This window comes from Centruroides sculpturatus, unplaced genomic scaffold, assembly GCF_000671375.1.
Source record: "Centruroides sculpturatus isolate CEXI.00-Female unplaced genomic scaffold, Cexi_2.0 scaffold1210, whole genome shotgun sequence".
In the NCBI taxonomy this organism is placed as follows: Eukaryota; Metazoa; Arthropoda; class Arachnida; order Scorpiones; family Buthidae; genus Centruroides; species Centruroides sculpturatus.
In genome coordinates this window covers 11,394-30,506 of record NW_019385416.1, presented here as the reverse complement: position 1 = coordinate 30,506, position 19,113 = coordinate 11,394, and the positions used below count along the sequence as shown (strand labels likewise).

Below are 19,113 nucleotides of genomic sequence, written 5' to 3'. Positions count from 1 at the left end.
TGCGGGTAGAATGGTGTTCTTGTACACGTTTTCTGATTGCTTTGTTTAAAAAAGATTTCCTTCCAATTACTAAGCTCCATCCCTCTTTTTTTAAGTCCGACCAACACAAGTCACTTAGTGTAATAATTTAACATGCCACTGACAGGGGAATCTCAAGTTTGTTTATTTCGTGACAATGTGGGGTTGTTTCGTGCATAATCTCATTAACGGGGGGTGGCCATTTTGTACAGTTTTTTAAGTAGATAAACGTGTTGATAGTTTGAAAAACGCACTCGACATTTATTACAATTTAGCAATTGTTAATTAGGAAAATAAATAACTGCGCTTTGTCATTTTGATTATTTGATGGTGTGTTAGTAAACACGTGACAGAGTGTAGTCGCGTGTTTACTAAAGTTTTGATTTAAAGTTTCTCTTCGGAGTTCACGCGGTTTATATTAGTGTTTACTTAAGTACACAATACAAGCATTCATTTATGCCTTCTTATCAATTAAACATGGGAAAATATAATATAATACACACACAGTTTTTGTTTACACGCTGCAGTTGATGCTGTCATTTTTCATATATAAATGAATTAGTTTTATGTATACAGTTTCGTCGAATTGTGCATTTAAGTCGGGAATTATTTTACTGTTTGTATACTAGAAATATCTGACACGATATGTTTTTTAATTGGGCGCTTATTTGTTAAGGGATCATCCTATATACTATCAAACGCAAAAAATTTAGTCGATTTTATTTAAAGAATTGGCTAAATATAAATCACATAAGGCCAGGGTATGCAAGTAATCGTTACGATTCGTTACAAGAGGGTGTGTGTTACATGATGCTAGGATCCGAACCCCTGAGTAACAATGATTCATTCTTGTTTCTGAAATGTGTAATGAATAACATTACGTGTAATTAATTAACAAACAACATTCGGTACCACGTTACCCCTCAGTACAATTAAGGGAGTCGATAGACGATACGCCTTGCGTAATTTTGGGGGTGGGTGTGTGCGACGGCGTTACGGAGTGTTACGGGATGGGATGTTAGTTGAAAAGTATAAAAATAGCGTTTAGTAATTTATGGGGACGATCCCTAGGGAGTTAAAGAATGCTTGATTCAAGCTAGTTGTAAGAAAAAAGTAACACTAAAGCCTTAGATTCGAATACGGATTCATGACACTTTATAATGGCATTGATACATTGAGTTATTATTATATTTAAGATACTTAAACAAGAGATGAGAGTTCCTAAAATATTTGTCGTGTAGATTTAAAGTGCATAGCTGGAAAGTTTCCTCCTAAACTACCTCCAAAAGGCTAATATTGAATGATACTTTCACTTATTATTGTGCGCTAGCATGTACATTAATATGCTACTAAATATAAGTACAGTATATCAATATGTTAACAGTAACATATATATTTCGCTTAAATAATGAGGAAACTTTCCAGACACTTAACGATGGACGTGGTAAATATCAAGCTGTAATAATGAGTTACATTTTCGGACCTGTCGTTACTACGAAACGATTAATCTGCATTTAACAGATAAGGAAGAATGTTTTTAACAGATAAAAGTGTTGTTTGGCCATGAAAATTTAAGTCAGAAATCATGACAAGGCTTGATCTATTTTCTTTATCCTGTTCTAAATCTGAAGCTTTCACAAGATAAACAATGTTTTCAAAAAGTTATCTTAACCAGATCTTCTCTTATGTAATTTTTAGCTAATAAAACTTTCAACGCCTTGTATCTAAGTACTTAAAATCTATCAAAAGTGACTTATTTTATTTCGAACAGACGTGCCAAATGAATAAAGGAGAATTTTTCTTACATAGGCTAGGCCAAAAGTCACTCTCCGACCATTCTGTTAGCTGATTTTTACAAAAGCTATTATTAAATACAAAGAATGTAAAGAGAAAATTGTTTATTGATAACTGGTATCGCTGGATAGTAACGAATTGCTATTGATACTCGATTAATGTACGAATGAAAGACTCGCACCCTCTCGTGTGTTCATCTTGTCCGCAGCAACAAAGATTCTCGCGACGAGGGCTTCCGGGGAGTCCACAGGTGTGTGCCCCAGAAGAAGAAATTCAGTGAATTAAGATCCGGGGAACGTGAAGGCCGAGCCACAAGTTCACCACGTTCAATCCATCGCCCAGAATATGTTTCATTTAAGAAGTAACGGATCTCGGTGGAAAAGTATGCTGGCACCCATCATGCTTAAATCTCATGTCCCTCTGTGTGAACGGAACACCTGGAAGTACTTACTCCAAAAACACGATACGCTGCACCGGTCAGACGTTCTGGCAAGAGGTAAGGCCCCACCAGACAACCACTAAGGATACCTGTCCAAATACTGATGGCAAATCTTTGCTGGTGTTTACGACGGTCAATGAGATGTGGAATTTCTTCAGCTCAACTGCTGGTTTTGTCTGTTGAACATGTCTTTCCGGGCGAACGTGGCCTCATCACTGAATAACACAATTTTTGGATTCAATTTTTGTTTTCTGATTTCAAATTGAGGATGTTTCTGTTGAAGATATTTAAATTAATCGCAGACTCGGAGGAAAAGACAATAGGTTGTTACGACCAAATAACGGACCAGACTTTATGGGCAGGTGGCCGAATGACCAAAACGGCAAAGATATTACCCTCTGAAGTTTTTATGCCGGCGCGTGAATCAGTTTGGATATGGGCCCAGTTTCTTCCTTGTCAACCAACCATTCCCTGAGACCCGTCACGATGGACTTCAATAAAAGATCCTTTTAATGCTCTTTGTCTAACAAGCGACTGACTGAGGAACTTATTCTTAAACCAATATACAGTTTGTAATTACGATTTTTTTCGGATTGGATTGTAATTAGGAAATTCGTGAAAGCGTAAACATTCCTGTAGCTTTTCATTCGGCCACCATCTTGCAGATTTGGTCGAAGCTGTAACGGTTATTCAAAAGGTGCCCTATATTCTCACTGCCTGGGTAAAAAATTATTTAAAATGGTCATCTCAAATCAAGCATTTAAGTGGGATATTCAAAATAGATTAAGACATAATGCCACAAACCAAAATTTATGTGTTTTTGAATTGTTTAAATTTAAATTTAATTTTTTAAAACTTTTTCCATACTGTAGGCACTAAGAGGGCCTCTTTTAGCAGGCCAATTATGAGTTCGGCCAGCCCACAATGCGGCGGCCGGTTGGTGAGGGACGGGGCCCGACATATCCGGACAGATCACCCCCCAAAAAATTCCTAGAGATTTTTTCGAACCGTCCGGATTCGAACTGGATCCCCAGAGTACCTTGGCCGCTTGGCCATCCTGCCGTCTGTTATAATTAAATAATACAAGCAAGAGACCCAGGATCGCATCCCGATCCCAGGAATTTTTCGGGTAATAAAATAAATATAAAACAATTGTTATATAAATAATATTTGTGTACACAAGAATTATACGAAATCACTCACATATATCTATATACAAAAAATATTATTACAGTATGTTTGGCGACTTTTCTGTTAGTTCCATTTCGGACGCCATTTTGTCTTTTTACATATACCAAGATACGAGCCGCCTTTCGTCCGCGGACAGCCTTAGACCCGCCCTGTGCCTATACACTTGTCGCCCCTACCTACTTAACGCACTGACAAATATATGCGAATACACAATGGCACGCAAGATGCTAGAAGGAAAACTGTAAACATCACGAAAGATCAAACATTACCAAAGGCGGTTAGAGTGCTTCGGCGCCTTCGTGCAAGAATTTATATGGCATCCTGGAATTGTCGTTAATATGATATTTTTCATTAATTGATTATTTGTAACTGTAATTAAAATAGGCATAATTTAAAATAAAAATGACAGCTTAGTGAAAAGTAAATTCTACTTTTGAATCCGAGATGCTCTGTCATTGGCGTCCTTGCATCAAGCGCTTCTATACTTTGCATAAACTGCTTAGAGCGTTCCGCCGGTCCCGAACATTACTTTCTAGTTCTTATGATGTTTGTTAAAATACGATTGTAAATGTTCTTATCATTATCATCAGGAAAGTCGTTAAATCAAATGCCAGACGTTTTAGAAATCGACCCGAATGAACGAGAGAATACGTTATGAATTTTTTCTGGGTAAATTATCCTAACAAAAGATATNTCAAACGTTGCCGGACTCTTTGTTCCAGATAATTACGTCATCCGGAAGACAATTTTTTTGTTTTGTTTATTAAAACAACGCGCCATCTTCTAATCCGGAGGGGTGTAGAAGCAAGGAGTAGAAATTCTTCTATGATCTGCGCCTAATCCACAAAAAAAAAGGACCCTTAAAACGCGTTATTTTTAAGAAAAAAAAAAAAAAAACAATGGCTTCCGCTTAAAGTGTATTGTGGCCCGAGGTGCCATTCCTTCTACGCTAAATAATAATAAATTTATAAGCGAGGCCTTAAACTGTAGCGTGGTATACGAAGCTACAGTTTATAACACATAGTCTGAATCATAATCTAGTATGGCGAAGCCTTAATATGTAACCTCATACCGCAAGTTCCTAAGGTATATAACACGATATCACCAGGCCTTAATATGTAGCCTGGTATTACGAAGGCTCGTAATTTGCGTGTAAACTCTCGGCCTGTTAATTTTATTTAAGAAAAGAAAAAGAAAGAACTTCTTAATTTTACAAGATTATAGACGATATCCTCTAAAGCTAAACTTACAAAATAAAATAAAAAATAAAATAGAAGAAGAAAGATTGAATTGATTGTTCTGGTTGAAAATTTATAAAAGAACTTTCTGTTGACATAAACTTCCCCCCCCCGCAGGAGCTTAGATGCATTCATCCGGGGACATAGTCAAGTATTGCTTTTCTTTATCAACCAATTGGGAAGAAAGAAAGGAAAAAAAAAAGTCCCCCTCGCCCCGTCTCCACCCTCGCCAACAACACAAAAGCCAAGTGGCCTCCTGACCCCACATAGCCATGATTAATGAAGTGTCTTTTGCCTCTCGTGTTACAAGTCACTTGTTTCCTTTACCAAACTTCACTTTATTCTTTTTATTATTATTATTTTCTTTTTTTTTTAAAGGTGGATATCCTCTACTTCTATCCTGTATTGCGCCAGAGGATGCTTCGAATGTTCTTCCTTATTATCAATAAATGTTTACAAATTAATGCCCGCCGCCGATAATCAATTTTAATTCAAAATTGGGTTCGATTTCCATCGACTTTTTTTTTCTNTAGTTCTTATGATGTTTGTTAAAATACGATTGTAAATGTTCTTATCATTATCATCAGGAAAGTCGTTAAATCAAATGCCAGACGTTTTAGAAATCGACCCGAATGAACGAGAGAATACGTTATGAATTTTTTCTGGGTAAATTATCCTAACAAAAGATATAATTTTTTTTTATAAATCCAGCAGGTAATTAAAGTATATAAATTTATTTAAAAGTAGAAACTTAAATAAATCATAAATAAATCAGCCGCCGATGTGGCAACATGGATGCGTATCATCCTTCCGTAAGAAGGGCCGGACGTAACTCCCATTCTCGATTATATTTTACTTTATACGTTTGTAGAAAGAGGACAAATGAAAATGAAAAAAAAAAATACACAAACTTATTTATTTTTTAATTTAATTATGCTACACGACTGCATTTCAAACTAAAAAAAAAAAAAAAAATATATTATAATTATTGGACGGATGTCTATGAATGGCAGTATTTTGTCTGGCAACACTGTAAAGATGGAAGTCGGAGTAATGGCATGCTGCAAACCGAAATCGCCGGATAACGAAAAGAGTAAAAAATATGACAGGCAGCTCAGGCGAGTTATATATTATTTTCAATTGAAATCGCAGTTTTAGCCACTTTATAAAACAAAGTTCAAAGTTCACGTATCGGTTAAAATAATAATTGAACTGATTGCATGCTCTTTAAGACAAAAGGTTTCATTCATTTGACATTGCTCCTGACATAATGTAAACATTACAAGTATTATATGTCAATTTCCATTCGTTAGCCAGGATCTAAAAGAATTAACAGACTAAGAGAGAGGAGAATACTTATTCTACATTTTTAAGCAAATATTCTCAGATGTTTCTGTTTTTTGCTCTTCTTCCCTGTTCACTAAGAACCCTAAAAGGGGTTTTTATTCAGGTGCACCATGTGTTCCGCCAGGATACAAATGCGGCTTTGAGCGAAACGGTTGTGACCTTTTTGGAGCTGTCAGTTTGCGCCCTTGGAGTAAAACGGTCCAGTGAATCGATGGTCTGATCCTTTGCGAGTTGTAACCCACCCCGAAATTGGTCTGTCTGGAATGTTGAAGAATGCAAATGTGAGATGAAATTTAAATGTGAAAAAATCTGAAGCAATGCTAAAAATCAACAGTTCTTTTTTTGATTAGATAAAGTTAGATAACCTAATAAATAGGATTTAACAATTTGGAGGGCTTATCTCACCGAGGCCGACAAAAAGAAGGACCAGAACTTTTACAAAAAAGTTAGTCTTTAATAATCACATTTCAAATTTAGGTAAGGATGCATTTCGGGTACAAGGATCTCTCATCAGCTTACAAACACATGGCAACAACATAATAATTATAACAGTTAAGTTCTTTTTTGTTAACAGGATGCCGATTGTAACTTTAATGCAATACACAATACCGTTGTCCACTAAGACTATCGCGTTTAACTATTTAGCCCATGTGACTGTGCCAGCTTTGAGTAAGCCCACTTGATTGTTAGTGGGGTACTTGATGTTATATAATTTTATGGGGATGTGGGGGCTTGGTCCCACCCGGGCACCGAAGGCATGTCTACATGCAAAGCATGCAGAATACTGATATGTGTTAAAAACTGACCATTAGAGGCAAATATATCAAAGGGTCAACAATTCTGGGATGGTGTGAAACCCTTCACTCGGAGCTTGAATCTTACCCTTTGCTGTACGTATGGCTGGTGTCCCAGAAAAGTACCAAATCAACTGTTTTCCACTTTACTGTAAATGGCCAAAAGTTCATAAAATAGAACACACTATTGCACTCATTGCTTCTGGGTTGCAATCAGAGTTATGCTTGGTATTAATTAAGTTTATTACATGTCTAACATGGATAAAATTTCAGGGGCTCTATCTTGCTAAGAGCCATATGACCATTGGTTCCTTTTGACTTTTTACAACTATGGGCATGGCCTATGGCTTAGATAAAGTACCGCCGCCTGTCTGTTTGGCGCTTCATTTGTACCTTGGTGAGGGCGGCCGGATAACGAAGGACTGGACTCAACAAATCTGGGACCCATCCCCAAAAACTTTCCGAATAGATTTGATCTCCTGAATTTGATCCCAGGTCCCCAGAAGGTAGAAGTTACTTTTTGGTAATTTGTGTACATATATTTAAATAACTAAATAATCTAAAAGTAATGTCTATTTCCCAGAGTGGTACACTGATGCCTTAATTTCCTTGTCTGTCTGGCTGGCTGTTCTGACACGATACTTTCTTCCTAAACAGCATTTATAAAGTTAGTTGATATGTTTTAGTTAATAGATACAGTCCAGTTGAGGTGATGTAAAATGATAAATGAAAAGTAACATAAGACACTAAGTGTATAGGTCTGCTTGGCATTTTAACACATTTGATATTCTGCCAGATCAGAATTTATAAAAGTAAAAGATATAAACCATTCAACATCTGTAAATGACTAAATATACAGTTTTGCAAATGACAAGTTATTGTAAATGACATTGTTCTTACCATGTCATATGATTTTCAAACTCTACAATTCAAAGAAAATGAAAAGTTTTCTATAGTTTAAAGAAAAGATTCATTTACATGTATTCATTGATTCTATAAGGTTGGTTCTGTTTAGGACAATGCTGTATTGAGGTTTAACTGTACAATGAAAATATGAATTACATGCTTATTAACATGCAGGATCTATGCATAATATTGGAAAGACTACATGTATATGCCTCTTAATGAAAGGGATATGGGATATGTTCTGAGAAATATATCATTAAGTAAACATCAAACACTGTAATTAGACAAATCTATATCGTACAGTATATACTACTATTATAGGCTATGTGCTATGCAATTGTAACACAACGATAAGTATTTATGTATCTAAACATAGAAAAAGGTAAAGGCAGCTTTTGTATGTTGACAAGAGACATGTTTTGTGGGTTGTGTAAGAAACACCAGGTTTATTGTCGCTGCTTACTGCATCTTTATCAACAATATCCATCATTTCATCATTGATGAGCACTCATTTGTTAACTGCTTAATGTGAGAACATATACAATGCATTTTCATGTCATCGTGAAGAATGATGTGTACAGAATGTGCCTTTTACAAAAATTAAATTACAGGAATTAATTCATATATTCTATCGCATTTTCTAAAAATAAATATTCTATTCTTCTTGCTATAATTATTTATGTTTAATAAGTAACGTGTGCATTTGTTTTTGTTTGTAGGTTGTGGGGCGATCACGGCCAGACGGCACTGGAAGGAGCTCACATCTGTTTAGTTAACGCCACAGCAACAGGAACAGAAATATTAAAAAATATTATATTACCAGGTATAATTAAAAATATATTTTAAAATTATAAATGTAAACAACTTAATTACCCGATACATTGCAATGACACACCGCGTTAGGCGTCATTTCTTATCTCATACATGAGATGGTGCCTAATGCCTCCCTGTAGGGTCAAAATTTATTAGTAATTTATAATTATTATTACCTTAATTCTTTCTAGACTGCATATTGTAATATCAACACACTTACTAAAACACCTTTTCTTGCAGCCGACGCTTTATTATAACAACTTTCGTATTATTTCTGCAGATCTTTAGTACTAAGGTTCTATATTTTTTGGCCGGCGGAGCCAAATTGTAATTCTTTCTAGACTGCATATTGTAATATCAACACACTTACTAAAACACCTTTTCTTGCAGCCGACGCTTTATTATAACAACTTTCGTATTATTTCTGCAGATCTTTAGTACTAAGGTTCTATATTTTTTGGCCGGCGGAGCCAAATTGTAATTCTTTCTAGACTGCATATTGTAATATCAACACACTTACTAAAACACCTTTTCTTGCAGCCGACGCTTTATTATAACAACTTTCAAACGTTTTCGGTCTTGTTAAAAGACCTTTCTCAAGAAAATAAAATTAACTAAGTAACAAAATAAACACCACAATCGTAAATCGAACGCTTAGTACGAATAACTGTTTTTCTTTATTATAACAACTTTCAAACGTTTTCGGTCTTGTTAAAAGACCTTTCTCAAGAAAATAAAATTAACTAAGTAACAAAATAAACACCACAATCGTAAATCGAACGCTTAGTACGAATAACTGTTTTTCTTTATTATAACAACTTTCAAACGTTTTCGGTCTTGTTAAAAGACCTTTCTCAAGAAAATAAAATTAACTAAGTAACAAAATAAACACCACAATCGTAAATCGAACGCTTAGTACGAATAACTGTTTTTCTTTATTATAACAACTTTCAAACGTTTTCGGTCTTGTTAAAAGACCTTTCTCAAGAAAATAAAATTAACTAAGTAACAAAATAAACACCACAATCGTAAATCGAACGCTTAGTACGAATAACTGTTTTTCTTTATTATAACAACTTTCAAACGTTTTCGGTCTTGTTAAAAGACCTTTCTCAAGAAAATAAAATTAACTAAGTAACAAAATAAACACCACAATCGTAAATCGAACGCTTAGTACGAATAACTGTTTTTCTTTATTATAACAACTTTCAAACGTTTTCGGTCTTGTTAAAAGACCTTTCTCAAGAAAATAAAATTAACTAAGTAACAAAATAAACACCACAATCGTAAATCGAACGCTTAGTACGAATAACTGTTTTTCTTTATTATAACAACTTTCAAACGTTTTCGGTCTTGTTAAAAGACCTTTCTCAAGAAAATAAAATTAACTAAGTAACAAAATAAACACCACAATCGTAAATCGAACGCTTAGTACGAATAACTGTTTTTCTTTATTATAACAACTTTCAAACGTTTTCGGTCTTGTTAAAAGACCTTTCTCAAGAAAATAAAATTAACTAAGTAACAAAATAAACACCACAATCGTAAATCGAACGCTTAGTACGAATAACTGTTTTTCTTTATTATAACAACTTTCAAACGTTTTCGGTCTTGTTAAAAGACCTTTCTCAAGAAAATAAAATTAACTAAGTAACAAAATAAACACCACAATCGTAAATCGAACGCTTAGTACGAATAACTGTTTTTCTTTATTATAACAACTTTCAAACGTTTTCGGTCTTGTTAAAAGACCTTTCTCAAGAAAATAAAATTAACTAAGTAACAAAATAAACNTAAAGAAAAACAGTTATTCGTACTAAGCGTTCGATTTACGATTGTGGTGTTTATTTTGTTACTTAGTTAATTTTATTTTCTTGAGAAAGGTCTTTTAACAAGACCGAAAACGTTTGAAAGTTGTTATAATAAAGAAAAACAGTTATTCGTACTAAGCGTTCGATTTACGATTGTGGTGTTTATTTTGTTACTTAGTTAATTTTATTTTCTTGAGAAAGGTCTTTTAACAAGACCGAAAACGTTTGAAAGTTGTTATAATAAAGAAAAACAGTTATTCGTACTAAGCGTTCGATTTACGATTGTGGTGTTTATTTTGTTACTTAGTTAATTTTATTTTCTTGAGAAAGGTCTTTTAACAAGACCGAAAACGTTTGAAAGTTGTTATAATAAAGAAAAACAGTTATTCGTACTAAGCGTTCGATTTACGATTGTGGTGTTTATTTTGTTACTTAGTTAATTTTATTTTCTTGAGAAAGGTCTTTTAACAAGACCGAAAACGTTTGAAAGTTGTTATAATAAAGAAAAACAGTTATTCGTACTAAGCGTTCGATTTACGATTGTGGTGTTTATTTTGTTACTTAGTTAATTTTATTTTCTTGAGAAAGGTCTTTTAACAAGACCGAAAACGTTTGAAAGTTGTTATAATAAAGAAAAACAGTTATTCGTACTAAGCGTTCGATTTACGATTGTGGTGTTTATTTTGTTACTTAGTTAATTTTATTTTCTTGAGAAAGGTCTTTTAACAAGACCGAAAACGTTTGAAAGTTGTTATAATAAAGAAAAACAGTTATTCGTACTAAGCGTTCGATTTACGATTGTGGTGTTTATTTTGTTACTTAGTTAATTTTATTTTCTTGAGAAAGGTCTTTTAACAAGACCGAAAACGTTTGAAAGTTGTTATAATAAAGAAAAACAGTTATTCGTACTAAGCGTTCGATTTACGATTGTGGTGTTTATTTTGTTACTTAGTTAATTTTATTTTCTTGAGAAAGGTCTTTTAACAAGACCGAAAACGTTTGAAAGTTGTTATAATAAAGAAAAACAGTTATTCGTACTAAGCGTTCGATTTACGATTGTGGTGTTTATTTTGTTACTTAGTTAATTTTATTTTCTTGAGAAAGGTCTTTTAACAAGACCGAAAACGTTTGAAAGTTGTTATAATAAAGAAAAACAGTTATTCGTACTAAGCGTTCGATTTACGATTGTGGTGTTTATTTTGTTACTTAGTTAATTTTATTTTCTTGAGAAAGGTCTTTTAACAAGACCGAAAACGTTTGAAAGTTGTTATAATAAAGAAAAACAGTTATTCGTACTAAGCGTTCGATTTACGATTGTGGTGTTTATTTTGTTACTTAGTTAATTTTATTTTCTTGAGAAAGGTCTTTTAACAAGACCGAAAACGTTTGAAAGTTGTTATAATAAAGAAAAACAGTTATTCGTACTAAGCGTTCGATTTACGATTGTGGTGTTTATTTTGTTACTTAGTTAATTTTATTTTCTTGAGAAAGGTCTTTTAACAAGACCGAAAACGTTTGAAAGTTGTTATAATAAAGCGTCGGCTGCAAGAAAAGGTGTTTTAGTAAGTGTGTTGATATTACAATATGCAGTCTAGAAAGAATTACAATTTGGCTCCGCCGGCCAAAAAATATAGAACCTTAGTACTAAAGATCTGCAGAAATAATACGAAAGTTGTTATAATAAAGCGTCGGCTGCAAGAAAAGGTGTTTTAGTAAGTGTGTTGAAATTATTATTATCAAATTATAGCCTGATGTTACACGGCTATTGGAGGTGTGTCATTTTGAAATTAAAGTATGAATTCGAATACTAAATAATAATAAAAAATTAGTAATTTATTATTAAATTTAAATATTACAGAATTAAAGAAACTTAACTTTTGTATTTTATCTTTTAATTATAGGTATAGGAGCTTTTACAATAGTTGACGGTAACAAGATTACTGGAGAGGATGTTGGTAATAAGTAAGTAATTTTGCTTCCTATAAGAATTATCAACTGATCTATCTATATTCCAGTTTTTAGTTTAGAAAAAGAAAGTAATAAAAATCAAAATTATTAATTACATAAAAAAGCAAAAGTAAAAAAGCACAATATTATTTAAATAAGTGAAACAAGTACACCAATAATTACTAGGACAAGTACGCATATATTGGATAGTGATCTAAAAATAACCATCATATAACTGGGACTTTAATAAAATAGAAACCTAGATATTTGATACTTTTAAATGCTTCAGAAGCAAGGAAACATTTAGATTTTATCTACAAAGATCATATTAACAAATTTCTTTTTTTCTAAAATACTTTTTCATAGTTATGTTTAATATATAAAGTTAAATCTTTACTTGCAACAAAAATAAATTCTAAAAAAATCACTATAAGAGTTAAATAAGTTAAATACATTAATAAAAGCAACTTTAATGGGACAAATATATCAAACGGATTGCCAAGCAGGTTAAGGCATTAGCCTCGTAGGCTATCCATTTGATATATTTGATGGACTCGGGGAGACCAGGGATTGAATCCAAGCAAGCAGTCCTGATGAAATGCTCTCTTAGCTCCCACAGAGTAGCAAATATGTATATAATACATTTAATTAATAAATTAAATTAAAATTATTGATTATTATGTAAAGAAATATTTATTTTATTTATTCAATTTTTAAGTAGTATAGCAATATATGCAAATTTAAACTGTATAAACGTCATAAAACGTGTAGTTTAAAAATATATGATATATATAGCATGTATGTATGTATGTATGTATGGTACATTTATATTTATTTATTTTTAAAACTTGGTTATAGCTTTTTCCTTGATAAAGAAAGTATTGGAAAAGTATGTATTCTTAGATCAATTTTTTAAAATTTTATACTATGAAGCCTTTTTTTTTTTTTTGATCAATTTATATATGATTTAGTCCAGAGCACAAGTGGCTACCCAGTATCTTCTAGAGTTGAATTCAGATGTACGAGGAGACTGTTTTGAAGAGGTAAGTAAACAAATCTAAGTATCTGTTCTTTATATCTAATTATTTGCTTAAATATTAATGAAATTGTTTTAAATTATTTATTCAAATGCATGACTTACTCTATGTGGAGCAATCTCTACTTGAAATATGTATTTAGAGACAATAATAATACGTATGGGAAGAACTAAAGAGATATCTCTGATATGTTTTTAGTTTTTTCCATACATATTATTATGTTTATAACTAAAAATGATTTTGGACTTTAAAACATATGCATTAATATTTATGTACAGGTATATATCTCTTTAAGGTACTTTGTTTTAGGCTGCTTTTGTTAATACAATATTTTCAATTACATTCGTAATTGTTTTGAAGTACTCGCTTTACCATTAAAGGATTATTTTTAGTTTTGCATAATTTTTTTAGGTTTAGTGATATTGCATGCATAAGAAATGATAGCATAAATATGTTTTTAGGCTTTTATGAACACTTGCAAGTGATAAAAGGCTGTGATTTGCTTTCTGGTAGTAGTCTGGAATGTAATATGGTATACTTCAAGATATACTTTACAGATATATCTTGTGTATATCTGTGTATTTATGATATTGATATTCAGTATTTAATGTATCAATGTTGACATTTGATATTTCGGTATTTCGTGTTCAATATTTTGGTATTCAGTATTGATATATCAATTGAATCTCAGTATCAAGCCTTGTATCAATATAAAAATGTTAGTTTAGCACAGTCCTGGTAACAACATGCACAGTTACATCTCCCATTCAAACCTTGATTTTCACTTAGGATCTTTAGTGCATTATATGTTTGCGCAAATTCAGATTCATGGAATACTAGAATGCCAGATTATTGGATAATCTTGGATTACTATTACTTTTCAGAGGTTGTTTAATTGACAAACTCCTACTGTATTTAAAACTATTATTTCGATTATCCAGATTTTTCCTTATCCGGACTACCTTCATCCCCAATTAGTCCGGATAATCGAGGTTCTACTGTATTATATTTTCTTAATGAAAAANTTCAGTATAGAATGTATCAATGTTGACATTTGATATTTCGGTATTTCGTGTTCAATATTTTGGTATTCAGTATTGATATATCAATTGAATCTCAGTATCAAGCCTTGTATCAATATAAAAATGTTAGTTTAGCACAGTCCTGGTAACAACATGCACAGTTACATCTCCCATTCAAACCTTGATTTTCACTTAGGATCTTTAGTGCATTATACGTTTGCGCAAATTCAGATTTATGGAATACTAGAATGCCAGATTATTGGATAATCTTGGATTACTATTACTTTTCAGAGGTTGTTTAATTGACAAATTCCTACTGTATTTAAAACTACAGTAGAACCTCCATTATCCAGATTTTCGATTATCCAGATTTTTCCTTATCCGGACTACCTTCATCCCCAATTAGTCCGGATAATCGAGGTTCTACTGTATTATATTTTCTTAATGAAAAACACTAATCAGTGGAGTTGTACAAATGATTCTCTATTTTATTTTTTAAATATACCATCTGATAACATATATAATTAAAATTCATCAATGCGCAACACAAGTAATTTGCAGGAGCCAAAGAATTGTGGCAACCGTAGGAGGAGTGATGACGGGATATGATGTAGCGAGCTTAGGAAGAGTTAGAGTATTGTGGTTTGATGTGTGCCATATGACACAAGGCACACATTGAGAAATTGTAATAGGCAAATGTGAAGCTTGGACAGTTTTTCAGTGTTTTCAGATAATAATTAACATAATTACGATAACTTAAATTGGTAAGGGAAACCTTGTCCTGTATTACAGAATTGCATAGCAGAATCGATCTTCTTTATTAGTCTGTTCCCTGCTTTAATATACAGAAGATTTTTAAGAAGTCACCTTGACAACATTATAGGTTAAAACATGATTTATATAGACATGTGAAAGCTTCAGAAATTTTTAAAATTAATATGTATGTTGTATATTAACAGAATTTTTATGGAACCGTTTTCATTTTTAGACACCTGAAGAGTTATTAGAAGCAAATTCGACATTTTTCAATAATTTTTCTGTCGTTATTGGGACATCTCTAACAGAAAAGTAAAAAAAATTTAATTTATTGAATCTAATAATTAATTTGATCGCAAATAATTTATTCAAATACATTTTCAGAACATTATTAACTCTGTCTGAGAAACTATGGGAAGCCAACATTCCTTTTTTAGTATGCAGATCTTACGGTATGGTTGGTTATATGAGACTCCAAGTTACAGAACATACTGGTTTGTAGTTTTAAATTACTTATATTTTATATGTTAGGAACGATAATGAAAGATGTTTTGGTTTTTCAGTTACGGAATCTCATCCGGACGATACGTTATACGATTTGCGATTAGATAATCCTTTTCCTAGTCTGCAAGAACACGTCGAATCTTACGATTTTGAAAATATGAATAAAAAGGTGAGAATTTCTGATTGTTTATTTTAAAGTTTTGAAAGTTTACATATCAAAATCAAATATAATGAGCTGTTAACAATGTAAAAAAGAACTCCCGGTGATATTGATTGAAAGTTTCAAATGCAGAGTGACAAAAAGTCAGTTAACTATGTTTCAGTTTGAACATTTCGGGGACATTTGTGAAAATATATCATAATATTTATTAATTCACAGGCAAAATATTAATTAGAGAATTATCAAAATTCTCTAATTAATATTTAAAAGGAAGCTCCATTCTTGAGTATTCATTGGCACTCCACGTTACTTCTGTTACAAATGTTAAATTATTGAAAAAGAAGTTCTATCCTAAAATGCCTGTTGGGCATAAACATCGTCGTGCTTGATTTATGCAAAATGTTGCAAGGCTCGTCGTACAATGCAAGAGTTTAAATGCTTTTACAGCATGTTTAGGAAGCATGTAATAAGATTTTATTATGAAAAATATGCTGGTGGTGGCGTGGAGTGGATGCCTTATAGCCCCGATTTAATCCCATGTAATTTCGTTATATCCAGGATAACATACAGTCGACCCCCCTATAACACTGTTGATTATTCCGTTTTATATGAATTCCATGTTGTACGAGTCACTTAGATTTTACAAATACATGTGCCGGGCTGTGAACGTCTCACGTATTTGTAAAATCTAAGTGACTCGTACAACATGGAATTCATATAAAATGGAATAATCAACAGTGTTATAGGGGGAATCGACTGTATGTTTACGAGCCACAGACTTCTCTATTGTATTTTTTAGTTTGTTCTTCTATATAAAAACTAATTAGTTCAATTGAATTAAATGAATGAAATGCTACAAGTGTCAGACTTGATGTAACACAAAATAAATAAATTAATATAATAAATAACAAAAACATTTATTCTGGAAGATACAAATTTAATTTATAAAAAAAATATAATTAATTTAAATGGTACAAAGAAAAACAATTATAAACTTAATTAAATCACGAAATTAATTTATCTGTATTTAATATTTTTTTTCTCGAAGTTTAATTTTTTTAAATAAAAATTTATTTTATTTACTTATTTTTATCCTTAAGTAAAACGTTAAAATATTTTCTGGATGTCTGCTAGTGAATACGTACATTAAAATAGTATTAATACATCACACTTTATTTTAATTATAATAATTAAAATAATTATTATAGACTAATACAGATATATTTACACAAGTAACTAATTGTATTGCAGTCAATGAAATAAATATAACAAAAATATAAATAAAATAAACATTTTTATTTAGGAAAAAAAAGCATTAAAAATGGCTTTATCACATAAGAAAAATGGTGATGTATTATTAAGTGATGCGTAAACAAATCTGTTCGACACTGAAAAAAAAAATTGTTATAACATTGATACTTATTACAATAAAGAGTTTATTATATGTATTTCCTATTTATATACACAAGATGCTTCAAAAATGTTAGCATTTGTATGGAGAGGATGAAGAATTACTACGTAAGGGCATACTTTTCTGAAAATTCTACAATTGGATCGTGACTTCTTGCACATGAACTAGCCAGAGGACAACCTGCAACTACAAATCTGGCATAACAATTTGTTTCTATTATTGTTACCATTTCTTGTTATTTTATTTAAAAAACTAATTTTTTTATACTTTTAATGATTATGAAATATCAAAAAGGTTAATTGTGAGAGTAGGGATGGGTTTTATAAAAAAAACTGTAAATGCTAATGAGTAAAATCGTCATTAATTCCGACCCTACTTGAGATACGACACACGGCCCCCCCTTATCTCTTTATCCCTCGATCTTTAATCACCAAAATATAATAGCTTCAATCTTCTTTATACGCAAACCTCCTTGAGAAATTTCATAAATTTTGGAGAAAATGCACAGAAGTTATTAAGATTCAAATAGAGTGAACAAACAAAATTTTGCCCCCACACACATTAACGTCCATACACACAGGAAAAACCCCGATTTTATTTTGTATTTCTCGACGTTTCAAGGTATTCTGAGTTCAAAAACGTATAAATCTTGAAAGTCATTGTTTTATCTATCGCCATAAACCGATTGATTTACAGAAACAATGAAAATTAATCATTTTTAACTCACAATTGATTCCAGTGATATTTGAATAATATTAATAGAAATTTCTGTATTTAATAAGGGTAAAAACAGGATTAGATCATGAAAAATATGCTGGTGGTGGCGTGGAGTGGCTAGCTTATAGTCCCAACTTAAACCCATGTGATTCTTTTTTATGGGGCTATCTTAAAGATAGAGTATATCACAATGCCCCTACAACTATTAAAGAGAAAATAGATACAATAAATAAGAAATAATGGTAATTTCAATAAAAATCATTATTACCATTATTGACTGTTTCAAAAATCAGTTAAAAGCTATTATTATGAGCGAAGGTAGTCATAATGCACGTAAATTTAGTTGTATCTTCTCCTGTACAACATCCTTTCCCTGTTAAATAACAGAAAACTCATGCCTGCAATGTATCTAACTCCGTTCACAGAGAATATTTGAGGTAAAATAACATCATCTTCGACTCGAACCGGAAGTACATGTACACTTAATCAGGGTCTTCTGCCATTAAGTTTTCCATATCTGCTCTCTCCATCCATCTGTCTACATCGTTCTCGACAGTATGGAAGGACAGACAACAGTAGAAATGTATAGGTCTACAAAATTCCCAAATCCTTGTTAATTAAAAATAATAATATTATTATGAACTAAGATTTACTAACACAAAATTATATTTGTACTTTTACTGCTTTATAAATATATAATTATTTATTTTTCTATGTATTAACGTAAATAAATGTTAGTATTAAATTAATTATTAAATAAAGAATTAAATGATAAAGGACTCACCAAAGTCTCTTTCAAGTAAATATAAAAAGGAAGGACAGTTGAGAAAAATAAAATGAAACAAAAATAAACCTAAATGATAAATTTTACTACGAAACTCTTCAGAAAATCAATAACACACTTTTAAATTGAAATTCTATCTATACCATGTTGGAGACGAATAGGAATTGTAGAGATTATAAGATGAAAATTAATGTCTTCTGATTTTTTTTGGTAAAGAAATTTATAAGAAAACGTGCAATTGTTTGTTGTAACATCGTGAAAATTCCGTGCTGCAATTTTTATTCATATATATTTTAATTTATTTAATTAAAAATATATGCTCTCCATTTCAAATAGTAGTCGCTTGCCCCTGTACATTATACTTTTCCTTTAACAATATAGTCGTGCTGATCATCTGTCTAACTCCTTTAGGGGAAGATTTGAA

The 19,113-nt window shown here is 31.7% G+C and overlaps 1 protein-coding gene across 1 annotated transcript in view; it reads left to right on the top strand.

The window, feature by feature from the left end:
* The first annotated feature begins 5,672 nt into the window (after window positions 1–5,672).
* LOC111638759 (NEDD8-activating enzyme E1 regulatory subunit-like) overlaps window positions 5,673–19,113 on the top strand; it is a 22,705-nt gene continuing 9,264 nt past the window's right edge. Inside the window, exons 1-8 of the mRNA XM_023384512.1 lie at window positions 5,673–5,798; window positions 8,447–8,550; window positions 12,253–12,313; window positions 13,157–13,187; window positions 13,270–13,341; window positions 15,346–15,425; window positions 15,498–15,607; window positions 15,677–15,786. Of these exons, the coding sequence (XP_023240280.1) occupies window positions 5,677–5,798; window positions 8,447–8,550; window positions 12,253–12,313; window positions 13,157–13,187; window positions 13,270–13,341; window positions 15,346–15,425; window positions 15,498–15,607; window positions 15,677–15,786 (690 nt within the window). The 5' untranslated portion in view covers window positions 5,673–5,676. The remainder of the gene's footprint in view (window positions 5,799–8,446; window positions 8,551–12,252; window positions 12,314–13,156; window positions 13,188–13,269; window positions 13,342–15,345; window positions 15,426–15,497; window positions 15,608–15,676; window positions 15,787–19,113) is intronic.